This window comes from Mytilus galloprovincialis, chromosome 14, assembly GCF_965363235.1.
Source record: "Mytilus galloprovincialis chromosome 14, xbMytGall1.hap1.1, whole genome shotgun sequence".
In the NCBI taxonomy this organism is placed as follows: Eukaryota; Metazoa; Mollusca; class Bivalvia; order Mytilida; family Mytilidae; genus Mytilus; species Mytilus galloprovincialis.
In genome coordinates this window covers 30,092,145-30,111,182 of record NC_134851.1, presented here as the reverse complement: position 1 = coordinate 30,111,182, position 19,038 = coordinate 30,092,145, and the positions used below count along the sequence as shown (strand labels likewise).

Sequence of the window (19,038 nt, the reverse complement as noted above, 5' to 3'; positions counted from 1 at the left end):
AAATACATTTAAAAAAATAAAAATAAAATGAATAATTAGATATTTGACAAAAAAAACTACTCAAGGTATTGATATTATTTTGATTTCTTTTTTAAACTGCTATAAATTTATATAACAAACAAAAATAACAGTGTTATAAATTTTTGTTACTTGCCTCTTTTCAAGTCTTTAAATTTTTTTTCAGAGTCCATTTTACTACATTTTGTTGTCCTGATCTCTCTATAAAATTCCTTCTTTATTTTAAAATGTCTCTTGATACTATCTTTTTGAATATATCCTTCATCACTTATTCTTTAGTTTTTTTCATAGTTTATAAATAAATAAATTCGCAAATTGAAACGGTAAAGTCAATAAATTCAAAATTGTCTGGAACTAACAACATAGCTATAGTACTAACAGTAACTTTTAACAGAATGGAACACCGTGAAACACTCTGGTAGACAGAGGTGCTTTCCACAATCTAGACAGCCATATTTTGTTTGTCTACGTGTGTCTTGCTGATTATTTTTCACTCTCATGTGACAGACATGGCACCAACTTTTATTTCCAAAGGAACCTGGCAACTGTCTCTGTGTAAGACGGCCATCAACCGGGAAAAGTGATGGACGGCCTTTACGAACTGAACCACCTGTGTATCCACCTATCAGTCCTGCTGCTACTCCCTTTGAAAACTTCAAAAAGGTTAATGGTCTCTTACCAGGGCCTGGTTGATGATGAGGAGAAGCCAGAAAAAGCCTAAAGGCATTAAATTTCAACATTTCTATCATTGTGAAGAAAATCCTTTTAGGCCATTTCAGTGTTTTGTGTTGGAAAACATAATACTGGATGTACTGGTCAGCCCTATCAACCCCTCCCATGTATTGTGTGTAATCAGAGATCATCTGTGGACATGGTATCTCTTGTCGTTGAAAAAGTAACCATCTGCTTGTTGCACATTTCTCTGCACTGCACCTACTGAGAAATCGTGTATACTTGATATTAAATTTACATTTTTTTTGTCCTTCCAAACAACAGCAGCCACTGCATCCTTCTGTCTAAACTGCATGTCCCCACGATTAGTAACACCTTCAGGGTTTTTCTTCATTATATCTTTAGGAAGCTCTCTCCTATTTATTCGTACAGTACCACATGCAGCAGTGTTAAAATGTTCAAACAAGTCTGTGAATAAGGTGGGAGAAGGGAAGTAGTTGTCCATATAAATATGGTACCCTTGCTCTATAACATTTGCCTTTTCAATACAATTTTTTACTACACGGTTTGCCAGACCATGAGCTGTGGCACCATTTATCCTCCCACTGTATACCTGACAGAAGGAAACATATCCTGTATTAGCTTCCGCTATCGCCCACATTTTTATTCCCCATTTGGTAGGCTTGGCTGGCATATACTGCTTAAAAGACAGTCGCCCTTTCCATGGAACCATCACCTCATCAACTGATAGTTGCCTTTTAGGGATATACTGGTTTACCATAGAATCTGTGAACATATTCATTAACGATTCAATTTTGTACAATTTAGAATAATTGGGATCCCCTGGCTGTGGGGCTTGCTCACTATTTGAAAAATGGATGTACCGCATAATTTGCATATAGCGATCCCTTTTCATGACTTTACTGAAGTACGGGGTCTCCAGCATAACATCTGTGCTCCAGTAGGATTTTATATCTGGTTTTACATTGATTCCCATCAAGAAACATAAACCTAGAAAAGCCTTCATTTCTTCAACAGTTGGTGTAACCCATGGGGATTTATTTTCATCAGGATGATCACGAATTTGTTTATTGGCATACCTGTCTGTCTCCTGTATGATGTATTGCAAAATGGCATTGGTAAACAACAATGAGAAAAAATCAACGGGCTCTTTATCTGGATCTAAAACTGTGGTAGGACCAGTATTTCCATGTGGTAAAAATATGTGTGGTAATCCCCTCTCATAATAATTAAAATGTTCATGCCACCCATCAGCTTCAGCAGGACGGTCACCAGCTTCATCAACAAGGGTTCATTTTCATCAGAAAAATCATTTTCACTTTCATTTTCATTATCAACAACATCTAATTCACCTATCCCAATTTGTGCAAGCCTATCATTGTACCGCTGTGCAGCTGCATCAACTTCATTTTGCGAAAATCCGTCAAACTCTTCATCCGAAGATTCAGACATTTTTTTTATTTTCACCCAGACGACAATACTACGTTTTTCACAACTATTTTACTATGGAACTGCCTTTTAGCCTAGAAAAATTTGATTGGCTGCACAAAAATATGGATTTCCTTATTTGGGAGAACACCTGCACATCGTGTGAAATTTATTTGTCGGCAAAAACCGTAAACTTCCGATCGTCAACAGAGCGTAAATCAACAACATGCAAAGATGATACATAAAGAGACAGCCATTACCGGCTTATCTTATTTATTAAACAGTCCTAAGTAAATATTATTAATTTTTAATACAGCGATACATAAATGGTTTAAATATTTTGTGTGGAAGGTAATGAACTTTCATTTTTTAAAGCGATCACGTTGACTACACATGTCAACAAAATTGAAAAAATGGCGGCATATTATTTTATCATGAACGCAAATCGAAAGTACGAAGAAATGACATAACAATGACTTTTATTGTCAAAATTTATACATAATATTAAAAATTGAAACCTGTTAACACATTGTGGTAACGTACGCTTTACAGCTTTACATAATTGATCTGATATTAAAACTGAAAGTAGGTCAGAGTATTTTTCGTTGTCCATGATGCATTTAGGCATCACGCGGCCGTAGCAAGGTGATGCATTCAGGCATCATACGGCGATACCTAGGTGATGCCTTAAGGCATCATACGCCTTGAATGGGTTAATTAAGGGGTCAATTGGTCATTTTGATCATGTTGAATTATTTGTAGGTCTTACTTTGCTGTACATAATTGCTGTTTACAGTTTATCTCTATCTATAATAATATTTAACATAATAACCAAAAACGGCAAAATTTCCTTAAAATTATCAATTCAGCAACCCAACAACGGGTTGTCCAATTCATTTGAAAATTTCAGGGCAGATGGGACAATATCCCTAATGCACCTTGAAATGAGGAACTCAAAAGTCAAGTGTAAACAAAAAATCTCTGTGTAGTGATATTTGACACATTTCAATAATAAACAAATGACTGAGCTGAACCATTTGTGTTAATTCAGAAAGTAGGGGAACACAAAATAAATGTGTAAAAACTATGGAGCTATTAAATGTGTTCAAAGTATTAAATTTTTAAAGAACTTATTGTGTTAAAAATGGGATTTTTTACCAGGAGTAGCCGCATCACAAAAGAATACTCGGGGTTTGCTAATTTACGGAAAAAGTAATCTCACTTCGTACCGAGAAAATTTAACCACATATATGTGAAAATGTCTCAGATCATACATATCCAAGTTAACGCATCTTGACCCAGATAGATCTTAACCTGATAAACACTTTTACCCCATGTCAGATTTGCTCTAAATGCTTTGGTTTCAGAGATAAAAGCCAAAATCTCCATGGCGGCCATCTTAGTTGGTTGGCCTGGTCACCGGACACATTTTTTAAACTAGATACCCCAATGATGATTGTGATTAAGTTTGGTTAAATTTGGCCCATTAGTTTCAGAGTAGAAGATTTTTGTAAAAGTTAATGACGACGGATGATGACAGACGACGGACGACAAGTGATGAGAAAAGCTCACTTGGCCCTGTGGGCCAGGTGAGCTAAAAAGTGCCTTCCTTACCCCCATACATTTATTTTTGGAACAGCCCTTATTATTTAGATGTTGAATTGTTATAATTTCAGAGTGTAACATTGCAATGCATTCATACAACATATACTATGAACTATTTCTCACTAATAATAACTGTATTCTGTAAAAAGTAGCTGTGAGAAACTTAACTACTGGTCTTTGGACCTATGTGCAAAAGTGCATAGCATGGAAATAGTAAGTAACTATAAGCATAGTATGCCTTCCACAATGAGCAAAAACCATAATGTAAAGTTAGTTATAATAAAATTGAAAAAGAAAATGGTAAATATGTCAAAGCGACAACAACCTGATCATATAGCAGACGACAGACGAAGTCTTGATATGAAATAAGGGGAATCAAGAAAATCAAGTCTGATTTACAACAAAAAAATTAAAGACAAACTAATATGACAGACCCTATGGTACTTTTTAAGTAGAGACTATGCATAATACTTACATAACATCAGTCTTAGTGATGTCAGTTGATTTGACAAATTTTTCAAATTCTGCATCCATACCTTTATCCAGTGCCTGAAATATAGTTAAAAATATATTATCTATTGTTGAAGGTCATATGTAGATGTTTAATTACCCCGCATCTCATGTTATTTACATAAATTTGCTCAAAATGAAGAAATAAACAGTGACAAATTTAAATAAATCTTCATGCAAGGCCAAATAAAATCCCTATATGGAATTTACTGACCTTATATATATCGTCTTAGGTCACCAAGCACACCGTGTAACAAATTTATCTTACTGACTGACTTCACATGTGGTATTTAGATTATTGGTCTATCAAAGTGATTAAGTCTTCAATACTTAGTTTTAACATGTTTAAGAACCTACTACCATTTTTCTATTAAAAAAACAAATGCCAATAATAACAATGTGTTAATTAGCTTTAAATTTGTTTCATGAATGTATTTCAATCGTGCATTATCAGTTTCTTCGTCTGTTTAAACCTTTCAGATTGCTTTTTTGATTTGAAATGGAAGTAACTCCTTACTAACCAACCCTATATGGTTGCTAACCCTATATATATATGATAACTTACCATCATATGTATTGTTAAGGGCACCCTATACCAAATATATATATAGTCACCACCTGTACTCCGTAAACCAATCATATCCCCATAAATCTATTGGAGGTACGATAAAGAATAATACATGGCAAAATCCACATCGCGTGCTGTATCACTTCAAGTTCTGAGGGCTGAGATTGGTTGAGTGGTGATACAGCATGCGATACGGATTTTACCATGCATTGATCTGTTTATCATATATTTTAACACAATCAGATGCGTGATATTTCAGCGGACAACTGTTTGATTCTGAAGGGGTTCCAAGCCTGGCAGATTTTAGAAATAAATAATCTTGTCTTATCACACATAAAATTATAAATACATTGAAACTTCTAAAAACTAGCTGCCCTTCGGACCACGGAAAACATAAAATTATGAATATACTGAACATATGTTCTGGACTTATGTTGCCACTCCTGTGCATTGATCTGTCTAACATTCCATGTATACTGTCAAGAGACATTACTGATTTTTACATTATGTTATATAATTTGAGCAAATATGTTACCACTTGTATAATTAATTAATTTGACCAAATGTTACCACTTAATGTTAAGTTATGTATTAATCTGTTTATCATATACTTTTAACAATACATTGTATCAGCATAATATGTTCATTCTTTAGGCATTTCTGCATCAAAACAGATTTGTGGTATGAGATTCTATGGTCTACTGTCATCCATCCAAGCTGTTTAAACAGTGGAGCTGATGATAAAAGTGGATCAGCATCTAAAATGAGTCTTGCAGCCCTTTTCTGTAATTTTATTATTCTGACTAGCTAATTTTTAGCACAACCACTCCAATTAATACAACAGTAATCTATCAGTGGGAGAATATAACCATTATAAAATAATTTTCTGAAATCAATATTTAGATATTTTAACTATTTTGATTCGTTCAGGGATAGTCACATGTTAAACTATATTTTCGAAGGTAGAGAGAAAACAGCGGATAGCAAAAAATATATTGCAAGGCAAATGCATATTGCACGGTTATTTTTAGAATATCTAAAAACCAATATTCTTTGTGACATCATGTAATGAATTTCATGATATTGTCAAAAGTTTTATAAAAAATATCTATGATAGATTATTTGAGGAAAAAAATCTTTATATACATAAGATGTAAAAAAAAAAAAGTAAATGAAATAACAACTAATATGTTGTTATTGTCTTGGAGACGAATATACAATATGATAGCTATAAAATTCCAACAAAATCACGATTTTGATACAAGTATGGTTGGAAATTAATAATATAACAATTATAGTCTATGTATTAGGTCAATACAGAATATATCGACCCAAAAAAGTATATCGACCTTGGACTTCGTCCTCAGTCAATATTCTTCTTTCAGGTCAATATGTCCTTGTATCAACCTCATACAAACTCCAAAATTTATAAACTTTTTATCAGAAAACTGATTATTTATATGGACTTGCTGTGATTTTAAAAAAATCAAGTGGATAACAACTGAGGAGTTTTGGAAATAATCTTGAGATGTTCCAAAAGGGGTGCAATACGTGGTATGCAATAGGGGTTTATCTATGCGATACAGGGTAGATAATACAGACTGGAGTAAAAAAACTTTATTAGATATACAAAGTTCCTGTATTTAGTACTAAAAATATGATAAAGTTCTAATAATGACAATAAAGGCTGTCTGTTAAAATAGACAGGTTTGTAATTAATTTGTGTGTATACCTTATGTAAAGCTATTATTTCCGAAGAGTTCAAAATCAATCAAGAAAACAAAAAGAAAAAAATATGGATTATTATCCCAAGTATGAAAGGCTCATTATTGAGGTAGAGAACAACCAAGGGAGTTAACTGATTAAAATCAGCTCAGCGTTTTAATAAAAACTATAATAAGGTGAAATCAAGCTTTTCAACAATCAAACTTAAGTGTTTGTCAAACTGCTATATATCCAACCAAGTTATTCTCGTAAATTGTGTGATTCAAATTTCTAGAAATTCTCTTTAATTTAGTAAACATGTCAATGTAAATGTTTTGTCAAAACTTTATGAATATTAAACGAGCCAAATCTATGTTGGTCAAAGTGTTAGGTACCCCTTAGTTCATATATAAAACAGTCTGCTTCCATATTTTCAGGTTATGACTTCCAATATGAATCCTGTGTCCTGCTTGTGCGTGACTATTACAGACAAAAATAGAAGTTTTCCCATCTAAAAAATAGTTCAGAAACAAGAATGCGTCCCCAGTACACTGATGCCCCGACAGCACTATCATTTTCTTTGTTCAGTGGACCGTGAAATTGGGGTAAAAATTCTAATTTGGCATTAAAATAAATAGATCAAATCATAGGGAACATGTTTACTGAGTTTCAAGTTGATTGGACTTCAACTTCATTAAAAACTACCTTGACCAAAAACTTAAACCTGAAGTGGGACAGATGGACTAACAGAAGCAGAGACCAGAAAACATAATGCCCCTCTACTATCGTAGGTTTTGGTAATCTTTTTGTCTTGATCCTTTGCCGTGCACAGGTTCACTACTACAATCATCATAATTATCATACACACCATGCTTTGGACTTCCTTAAACCATTCATCAACATCAGCTAAGAGTCCTTGTGTAATGGCCGACCCTTCTACCATCCCCGAGATAAGTTCATTGACCTCTTTCTGACGTTCAAGCTGCAACAGAACCAATTAATATTACTTTTAATTCAGAAATTATTGTGATGTTCTTTTTAATTAATGCGGATAATGAGACAGTATCAGGTTTCACAATGATAAAAGACTTGCATTCATAATTTCAGTTATGATTTTCATTCACAAAATTTTGCAATGATTTTTTTTAAGTAGTTTTCACATTTTTACAAGTAATCAAGAGTTTTGCAATAACTAATGAATGCCTTTTATTTCTGATTTTACAGTACGGTACATGAATATTCATGAGACATCTATTTTGGTGAATTGTGCAATTGACCATGAAATTAAAAAGTCTCTAAGAACTACAAATTTTGTTATACTTTGATAGAAGCAAATGATGAAACAACATTGTAGACTATATAAATAGTTTTGTTTTTCCTCAACCACAAAAATTGTACCAAAGAAAATTAGGTGAAATCACAGTAAATTGAGTAAGAAACAGTATTTAAATATACTGTATATTCATTTATCTTCATGAATATCCGTTTTTGGTGATTGCAGGAATTTGCATCAAATATAATAGTTACAGTAAGTTGTTCCCTTTTAATAAATCTACAAACAAAAAATATGAACATATCACCACAAGTGCCCCTGTTATAATCTAACTATCTTTAGCTACATTTTCCTAGACTTAATCATTGAAAATAATTTGTCAATAACAAACAAAACACAAATCTCTAATTTGGCATTAAAATTAGAAAAATTATAACATAGGGAACATGTGTATGAAGTTTCAAGTTGAATGGATTTCAACTTCATCAAAAAACTAACTTTACAAAAACTTTAACCTCACACAGGACAGAAGGATGAATGGAGGGACAAAACGAATGGACATAATGCCCCACCTAGGGGCATAACAATAGTATACAGGGCATTAACTCCTACTTTTGGAGAGAGAAAAACTCAAACACCATATTCCTCTCTAAACAGTATTTTTTTCGTAAATTAGTTGTATAATATATATCATAGGAAAAAAATCACAATTATGGGAAGCATTTAAATTCATTAAAAATGTTATCGAAATAACATTTTCTTAGTATTGACATCTGTAATAGTGGCCTTCATAAAAAACAACTTTGCTTTTTCTTATTTTCCTATAAGGGCTGTTCCAAAAAAAACTATGCTCCCCACTCCTAACCCAGGATGGCATTTGAATTTTTTTTTTTTTTGGGGGGGGGGTTCTGGAACAGCCATCACAGATCAAGTATTAGATATAGACATATAGACGGATGAATTTACCTCACGACTTTGTATATCTTCAACTATGGATGGAAACTTGGTTTCATCTTTCTAAATGACAAATATAAACATTTGGTAAGTTCATCAATTAACAGTTTTGTTTACATTAGCTACAACATAATTCAGACTACTATGGCATCATCACACACATGTCACATGACAAGAACAATTGTGACATGGACGATTGTGACATGGTAATAATTGCTAATCTATTTATTTTTATAAATAGTTATGGTGGAGTACTATAGGTATGTTCTTCCTGAAAGACAAAATGGAAAACATCAAATAAACAGAAGAAAATTAACATGTTTACAAAGCACTAGATTCAAACATATTATTATCAATTGTTTTAGATCAATATCATTTAAACAAGAGTTACTTCTCTTTTCCTACCTTTTAGAGGTCTATATGAGCAAATTCCTTCATAAATCAGTCAAATTCAACTTGTTATACTGACCATTAGAGATAAAGGTCCTATCTGAACAATTTCTATTTCTTATAGTTTTGCTTATTCAATTCATAACTACGATCTAGTAAGGAGTTTTTATCAGACTTGTGTGTATCGCATGTTTTAACTTGGTTTGTGGAATAATACAATCAAACATTCAAAATTGTGGGCAAGGGAAATAACTCAAGCTGAAATCACATCATTTAAAACCTATCTATAATGATAGAAGCTTTTAAATCAATGCTTCCTTGCATTCTACAAGTTTTTAAAACTAAAAATGATCTTTTGAAGTGGCAGATCCAGAAATTTTCATTTATAGAGGGGGCCCACTGCAGTCATGCTTCCGTGATTTCCTATATAAGCAAACCAAATTTTTCTCTCAAAAGGGGGGGGGGGGGCCCGGCCCTCTGAAAAACCCGATAAATCCACCTCTGTTTTGATCTGACTTTTGTATGTTATGCTTTCAGATGTGCTAAAAAAAATGCATGCTCAAATAATTTTGATTTTAAGAATAAAGATCGCACACCATCAATACATATATAAAGACATTTCTCTATTAATAAGATTTGTTGTGAACAAGATCAGGCATAACAAAGAGAACATTAACTTATTAGAATCAGTCCTATACCAAAGGTCAAATTTTATATATAGATACCTAGAATTAAAAAAAAGCTTTAAGGCCCAATTTTTGGTTTAATACTTTTATATGCATGGGAGGACTTGAAAATTCAAATATTTTGTATTAATTACAAAAAGAAATAAAAAAGCCAAGTTAATTAAGCAATACCTTATCGTCTATATCTTCAAACATAAAATCCACATTCTTCAGAGCCTACAAAGATAAATATAAATATGATATATCTACTATAAACATACTGTTGAATATCTCAATATATATCTTTGGGAAAACAGTCAAATTTTGGCTCACAGTATCGTAGGTGGGGCATAAAAAAGAATGAACTGCCAATAGATAGTGAGCAACATTTACAATCAGCCAATAGATAGTGAGCAACATTTACAATCAGCCAATAGATAGTGAGCAACATTTACAATCAGCCAATAGATAGTGAGCAACATTTACAATCAGCCAATAGATAGTGAGCAACATTTACAATCATCCAATAGATAGTGAGCAACATTTACAATCAGCCAATAGATAGTGAGCAACATTTACAATCAGCCAATAGATAGTGAGCAACATTTACAATCAGCCAATGGATAGTGAGCAACATTTACAATCAGCCAATAGATAGTGAGCAACATTTACAATCAGCCAATAGATAGTGAGCAACATTTACAATCAAGTTACAGTACTGTGGATTCATTAATATTTGTGGATTTTGGGGAATTTAAATGTTCAGCGAATTACCAATTTTCTAAAAGAATGTATGCAGACTTGGTTAAAACCACGAATTTAGATATCCACGAATATGCAAGTTTTCCTCAATCCACCAAAAATTGGTACCCATGAAAATAAATGAACCCACAGTAATTCATTGAATTTCGGAGCATGTTTGTTTCTGTCAGAATTTGACTTTCTACTGCAGTTAACATGAAATTAAACAAGAATTTGGATTTAACCTTAGTTTTATAGTTCCATTTTTGTTCTTAATTATATCTGGAAACTAAAATATCAACAGTTGACAAACTGTTCAGGACATGTGGATCCAGCAATTTATAAAAGGGCAGGTTCCAACACATGCAAGTCATATAAAGAAGTGTGTGTGATGATGGAAATTTTTAAACGACTTTGATGGATATACAGCCCTTGATGAAATTAATCTACAAATGATTCTCTTTGGATTGGTATAATTTTCGTAAACATATTTAAAGAGGAAAATAACTAAAATAGCCTTTTAAAATCTTAGACATTATGCAAAAATTGTGACGTCTAACTGAACGTTACACTACACATGCACCAGGCTACCTTGTAGGGGGGTTCCAACCATATGTCCCTATACAAAATAATTAGTTGTCAAACAAAAAAAGGGGGGGGTGTTCCATCCCTTTGAACCCCTCCTGGATCTGCCTCTACTGTTTACCTGATTGACTCTGCGACGAATTTCTTGTAGTTCATGATGAAGATCTGACTGTAATCTGGTACCCTTGAACTCCTTCAAACGTTCAATAACACCCATTACTCCAGGGTTAATCAGGGAAGTTTCAGATCCACATTTTAAGCCATGTATTCTTTCATCAGAATATGAATATGTGGACAGACCATCATCCTCTATTTCGTTTTTCTTCAATCCTGGCCATGACATCCCTATGTGCAGATTAAAAACCTTTTCTTCTGAAAAAAAAAATATTCTGGCTATTTTAAATATATGATTTCGCTTTTTTTCCCTATAAATGATCTTTATCATATACTTATAAAAGAAAATAAATGGGGTCACTGTTCATTTAAGCTCACAATCTGCCTTTGGGAGAAGCATGCATTTTTGATAAGTTACCTTTTTTTCTGTTGAACTAACAGGAGAAATAGAGTTCCAGAGATACTAGCTGAAAACTGCATTTACCCCCTATGTTCAATTTTTAGCCATGTTGGCCATTTTGGTTTGCAGTGGGGGTCGTCAGAAATGTTTTTAATAACAAGATACCCCAATAATGATTGTGGTCAAGTTTGGTTAAATTTGACCCAGTAGTTTCAGAGGAGGAGGTTTTTGTAAAGGAAAACAAAAGACAATGGACGCCAAGTAATGAGAAAAGCTCAAGGATAGGCTCAACACCAAAAAAATGTATCAGTGAAATAAGAACTTTTGTAAGTCATCAAATATAAGTATCTTGTAATAAAAGTCCAAAAGGAAGAAAAATTTTGGAATGATATTTCCACTGGAACAAATGAGCTGCGTCAGACAAAAATCAACTGTTTGCGAATGAATATCAATTCTCATTTTTTATATAGATAAGACTGTTGGTTTACCTGTTTGAATCGTTTTATGCTAGTCATTTTGGGGCCTTTTATACAGCTTGCTTTTCTGTGTGAGCCTAAGCTCCTTGTTAAAGACCATACTTATAACCAATAATTGTTTACTTTTTAACATGTTTAATCATTGCAACTTGGATGCGTAGAGTTGTCTCATAGGCAATCATACCCCATCTCTTCGTCTATGTTATAAAGACACCATTGTTTTACCTTTTTCTACTGCTTGCATGTTTTGATTATTATTCTTCAGACTTTGAACAGGTATAATATCCTTATATTCTGTATACTGTGATTTTCCCTCCAACAATTTCTTAATTAAAGGCAACTTTACAGATGATGAAGGTGGCGGTGTTGTCTGGCCTAAAGGCCAAGGTCGTTTAATTATTGTAGGCCCTGCCTGATATCTTGGTGAAGGAGAAAGTGGCTGTAGTAAAATTACTGTTTTCTTTGGTGGTTTTCTCAATTTCTTTAGGGCATCTGTTCTCCATTTGCTTTTCTAAAAATAAATTATTTATGATATTCAGTTACCAACAAGAATAGCTAATGTCATGTCATATCATGTCCTAAGTCAGAAATCTGATGTACAGTGGTTAAGCTGTTGTCTATTTTTGTGGTTCATAAGTGTTTCTCTTTTCTCGCTTTTATATAGATTAGACCGTTGGTTTTCCCATTCAAATGGTTTTACACTAGTAATTTTGGGGGCCCTTGCTGTTGGATGTTAGCCAAAGCTCCACGTTGAAGGCCTTACCTTGACCTATAATGGTTTACTTTTATAAATTGTTACTTGGACGGAGAGTTGTCTCATTGGCACTCATACCACATCTTCCTATATCTATAGCAGTTAAATTAAAAAAATTTCATGCCCAGGAAAATTGTTTTATTCAGATTACTAATGTTTTCATCTGCTGGAAATCACATTACTCTCTCAAGCCACTGCGATTCAAGATGGCACTGCAGCTGATTCGGTGAAAGTTTTTCGAAGAGTATCCAAAATAAATGGAAGGATGAATGTTACACGATTTTATGTCCATACTTTAATGATCGTTGGAAATTTTGTATGCAAGTACAAAGTCAAAGAGAAGTGGTTTTCTGTTAAGGATGGTTAGTTAATCATGGACGGAATTTTGTCAAGTTGATGGGACATAAAATAAAATAATAATTAACATGATTAATCCAGCAGCATTCAGACATTCTATTTTTTCACAAACATTTAAATGTTTACATCTAAGATGTTAACTTACTTGAATGGTGGCACTACAACAAATTTAAGGAATTCACTTAAAATTCACTTAAAACAGTGATTTTTTCACCAAGGCAAGAATGCTGGAGAAATTCAATGTGAGTGAATCTTAGTCACCTAGTGTACGTCTAAGCTTCCTTTGCTGCCCAATTTTCAGCACTTTTGAATTATCAATGGTTTGTGTCTCTGAAATTCAAACTGAGCATACCATGCAGATCTCAATTAAGGCCATTAAAGAGAATATGTTTGACTGAAACACTAAGAAATAGCTGCCTACTCAAAATCTATTATTGTACTAATGTGAAAAAGTTTTTTTCTTTTAATTAGATAGCATGAATACTTAAATTATACATCTTACATCCTACACTTCAATTACTCTTTGCTGAAAAAAAGAAGAAAATGCATACATGTACCTAGCTACCCACTGTCACTAACTACCTATGGCTATGGGTAAGGGTTTGGGCAAACCAAAATGTTTTTAAGTGTGGCCTAAAACCAGATTATTAAACATCTATTACCTAATCCATATGTAATATATATTAAATACATCATTCATGGAACTTTTTTAAAGGATTTGTGATTCAAAAAACTTGATCATATATATATAAAAAAAAAGATTTTATATGTTGGTTACTGCCAATGAGACATTCTCCACAAGTGACCAAATGGGACAGAAATTAACAAATATAGGTCACCCTCAACAATGAGCAAAATCCATACCACATAGTCAGCTATAATGTACATTTTAATTTTCTCAGTTTCCAAGTCCATACTGTTGTGTTTAGCTTTTCGTAGGTCAAAAACAGCACATATTGCACAGGGCATACAGCAAATACTGCATAATAAAAATCCTTCTAGAAACACCCTTTACAACAATTCCTACTAAATTCAACTGAATCATTGAGGGCTGATGTAACTTACATTGACCACTCAGCCAAGGGGACTTTAATCATTGAGGGCTGATGTAACTTACATTGACCACTCAGCCAAGGGGACTTTAATCATTGAGGGCTGATGTAACTTATATTGACCACTCAGCCAAGGGGACTTTAATCATTGAAGGCTGATGCAACTTATATTGACCACGTTGCACTCAGCCAAGGGGACTTTAATCATTGAGGGCTGATGTAACTTACATTGACCATTCAGCCAAGGGGACTTTAAAATGTACCTGGGTACATGCAACAAACCTTTTTAAATGTTGGTGCATTAGCAATGGCATTGTCTATTATTGAAGAAAAATTTGGCTGTGAGGGCTTAGAAGGGTCTGGAGGCTTGGTTGGTTTTACTTTTTTCTGTATTCTTTTCCATTTTGAAGATGATTTTCCATCAGCTTTTGGTGTCTCATTAGACCTTTCGGAATCAGGAGTTTTCTTCTCATCAGCAAATCTCACATGTTTTCTCCATCCTGCAGGAAATACATTTGTAATAAGGCCTAAATTAATATATTGTTTGTTTCCCCAATCCAGACCCTGCCAAGTCAAGTGTGGGTAGGTACTAAGGTAGGGAAATTATTTTATTTTTTCAAAAAAGCTGGAACTATATCGGTTGATCTGGCAAGCCTGAAAATCAGAAATGAATAAAATGATATTTTGCCAATAAAGTTTTGTGAGTCGGACCATTCTTACAGGGTCAGTCGGGATTGGGGAAACAAACAATATTTTATTTAAGCCTAATCTTAACCAAGAATACGAATAAAAGAATACAATTTAAAAGGGTTAACTTTAATTGAGACGTCAACCCAACTCCAAAAATAACCTGAGACATCTAGATAAAGAGATATATACCATATATTTTTCTATAAATGAACTTTATCATATATACTTAATAGAAAAATGAAACAAAAAAATTGGGTCACCATTCATTTCAGCTCACAATCTGCCTCCGAAAGAAGCATACATTTTTGTTAATGTCCTATTTTTCTGTTTAACTAATAGGAGAAATAGAGGAAATATCGAAATAAAAAAAGAACTAAATTACAGAAATTGCAATAAAATTTATAGGTCACTGATGAGTTAAAAAAGATATTTCAATTTGAATGCCAAAAAATGGCATTTTTGCACCAAAGGGAGGTAATTTAGAGCTTTTTCAATGATATAAACATTTTGAAAGTAATCGGGGGCCAAACCGAATCAATTTTTTTGTTTGATTTTTGAACCATATCATAAAGTTATAACTTATAGTGTAATAAATAAAATTTGTAATGAAAAAACAAATGTTTAATTTTTTGCTGAAATGTTGTACCTTCAAGCCTCCTTAAGCTAAGGTTATTTAAGGAGCAACCATTTAATTTTGGACCCAAACTTTTTTATTACATTTAACTGCCTTGTTACGTTTCTTAGTATGGATAGTAAAATTGGGTATTTTTTCAGAGTCATTTAAATCACTAGAAACTAGGTCAGACATGCACAGTTGTGATAAATATGTATTATAAATATAAAAAATGAATATTTTAATTGACAAAAAAAACAATGAAAAACATCATTCCAAAATAAAATATCTGTCATGTCTGTATCATATATCTATACCCTTTGGGGCAAGTGCCTGTGTTTGAAACCTGAATATAACTATCTATGTAGTTCAATTTTGTAATATATTGTTACATGACTATATCTTGATTTATCTGAATAAATACTGTGTTATAGACTAAATATTCTAAAATAAAAATAAATATATATAACAAACAGGTTTAAGTAAGTAGTTAGTGTATTATATTAGCTTTTTCAAAATTCATTTGCATATACATGTACTCTTGATAAGTAAGTATTTGTCTATGGTTTTAGGAAAGGTATCACTCTAATTGATTTAAGTCTTCCTTTGGACCAAATTTTGGGGACTTTTGTGACATTTTCACCCCCCTTTTTGCAATATTTTCTATCAAATAAATGCAGATTGTTGCCATGGTTACACCAAAAAGAGATTATATTTCACCATTATAACTATTCATTGTCTGAAAATTAGTCCAAAGACATAAATTTTATTAAAGAATTAGATACCCAACTCTTACATGTCTTAATTCATATTAAAACATAACATTTATATTTACCTTTAAATATTAGGGGAATAATCGTTTTTACCTAGGAATATTAATGACATGGACATGATTTCCTAGGTAAATTATTTGATCAAAAATGAAAATACACAGCTCTTAAACAATATAAAAACATAACATAACGGTACCCAAATTGCACTGAGTACCCAAATTACACCTATTTAGTAAAAATAGACTGAACAATTTGTATTTATATGATTTGATACTATGCATGTCTTTCAACATACATGTAGGTAAAAATATTTAGATTATAATAATATACACAAAACGTTCACGTAATTTATTAACTGATGAAGTGTTTACGGAAAGAGCAAAATGTACTGAAACATTGCCATGCGACGTCATCAAAACGTCATCTGTTTAAAATTAGCAAATTACAATATGTTTCAAGTATCCATTTTTTTAAAATTGAAGAGTATAAGCACAGTCTGTGCCAAAACTAGGGTTTGTCTGACCGAAAAAAAAATATGAATTTTTCTACTATAATTTATAAACAACCAAAAAATTCTAAAAATTCTGTCTGACCAAATGAATTTTTGTCTGACCTTTTGTTGGTCAGACATAGTTCAGGATACACTGTAAGCATGGACTTATATCCAATTGTTCAAAATATTTAAAAAAATTAAACAAAAGCTCTGTTATTCGACTTTTAACGACGTGAATAGAAGCATGGATGCAATTTGGGTACTCTTCATTACAAAATCATTGATGGTTTGGAGGTTGGTTCAGACCAATTTTTCTTTGATTCCATATGGATTGAAATTCAAATTGTTGTACCTATTTAATAAAGAAGGGGGTAGGAGGGGTCCTGATCCTGAAATAATGGACATAAAAACACAAAATCCTGAGGTCCAGAATTTAGATAAATTTAATTCCAGACATCCAGAAATTCGAAAAAAGAATTCCCAGATCCTGTTAGGGTCAATCCCGAAATCCTGAGCTTAAATACACCGATCACAGAGTCCTAATAAAGGTCCTATCATAGCAGGCCATTCATTAGGAGGCGGTACCCGGTACTTTTACCCTCCTATGCTATTGACAAGTACCGCCTAAATGTAGAAATTCTTATATAAGATATTCATGGAATACATTGAAAAGTACCACCTAGAAACATGGAAAGTACCAGTCAACATGAAAGATAATGAAACCCCTGCGGCTATCCCCGCTCAAAGAAGGATACAGCTACAAAATAAACTCAAAATGGAAATTTTTGTTTTAATCTTAAAAAAAAGTAGTTGAAAAAACTGTCAAAATGGTGCAATTAGGGTACTGTCATGTTAACATTTAAAAGCTCTTAATTTAAGGTCCTTAGGAATTGAATTTTTTTCATTATTTGTCAGAGCTAATATTCATTATTGTTCTAAATTAGTAAAAAAATTAAAATATTTGAAGAAATAGTTCAAAACATCTGTTATTCAATTTTTAAGGATGTGAGTGTAACGATCGATGGATGCAATTTGGGTACTCCTAATTACAAGGGGGGAAAAGGAGGGGGGTAATAGAATTATGGTTCCATTGGGGGTAGCTTCAAGTCCCCTTTGCTATGATTCAACATCGTTACACGGATTCTAAAGTATATTGATGCATTGAACTATATATAAATTAATAAACGAGGATAGGTCTACAAAATAAACACACAAATTAGGAAATGTTTGTCAGGAGCATAAAATATTGTTTGTGAAAAAAACGTTAATAATATGTTCAATTTGTTTACCCTATTAAACGTTAGTTATGTCTTAATTATACATTGTACTATAAAAAGTTTCCTAAAAATGATTATTATATTGTATACCTTTCGTTGGTCTTCTTCGTTTTATATAGGTTTGCTTCGAGTTTTTCATGACCATATCAGCCCATATTCTCAAAAAAAGACGTCCTTGGTTACACGTGATATCTCAACGTCACAAATAATTGCCTTATCAAAAACGAACACGGAAAGGATCCGACGTGAAATCCGGTGAGACGAATGCGTGCGTTACTGATTCAAATCATTCTGGTCCGAAACCGATCCTGCCCCATGCAGTTTCGTCCCCAAGTCGATTCGGCCTGATAATAGAATAATGGACTATATAGTTGATCATCGGTAATCGGAGGACTGTGTAAATGTAAAAACGCAAAGCCTCAAGTGATTTGTCTTTTATGAAACGGATTGTTACATTTCATTGTAGCTTTTTAGGACTTTTGTTTATTTAAGAAATAACTGATGCAAGCTATACTTTATTGTAGTTTTAACATGGGTAGGCATTATATTCGTGATTATTTTTGCCCGAGCGATAGTGAGGGCTAAAATAACACTACTATGATATGATGCCTACCCATGATAAAACTACAATAAAGTATAGCTTGCATCAATCATTTCGATTTTGATTAGGACAATTACGGTAATTTATATCATAGTGTCCGATGTGTATAGTTGTAAAGCGTTTGTGTATATGCTCTTCTATGAGACTCCCACATCTGGCAGTGTGGTTTTTCAGAGGGAGGATTTTTGAACAGCCAGCATGAACGGTTGTCGTATATATATATATATATATATAAATATATAGGTCACACGTAGTCCAATTTCGAATAATAAATGTATAAGTAACAAAATGTGCATCATTTAAG

The 19,038-nt window shown here is 32.8% G+C and overlaps 1 protein-coding gene across 1 annotated transcript in view; it reads right to left on the bottom strand.

Moving 5' to 3' along the window:
- Positions 1-18,361, bottom strand: part of LOC143059426 (uncharacterized) — a 59,196-nt gene extending 40,835 nt beyond the window's left edge. The window contains exons 1-8 of the mRNA XM_076232917.1: positions 18,224-18,361; positions 14,570-14,787; positions 12,350-12,635; positions 11,256-11,506; positions 10,001-10,045; positions 8,766-8,816; positions 7,395-7,508; positions 4,220-4,293 (exon numbers count right to left, since the gene is read on the bottom strand). Of these exons, the coding sequence (XP_076089032.1) occupies positions 4,220-4,293; positions 7,395-7,508; positions 8,766-8,816; positions 10,001-10,045; positions 11,256-11,506; positions 12,350-12,635; positions 14,570-14,787; positions 18,224-18,278 (1,094 nt within the window). The 5' untranslated portion in view covers positions 18,279-18,361. The remainder of the gene's footprint in view (positions 1-4,219; positions 4,294-7,394; positions 7,509-8,765; positions 8,817-10,000; positions 10,046-11,255; positions 11,507-12,349; positions 12,636-14,569; positions 14,788-18,223) is intronic.
- Positions 18,362-19,038: the final 677 nt, after the last annotated feature.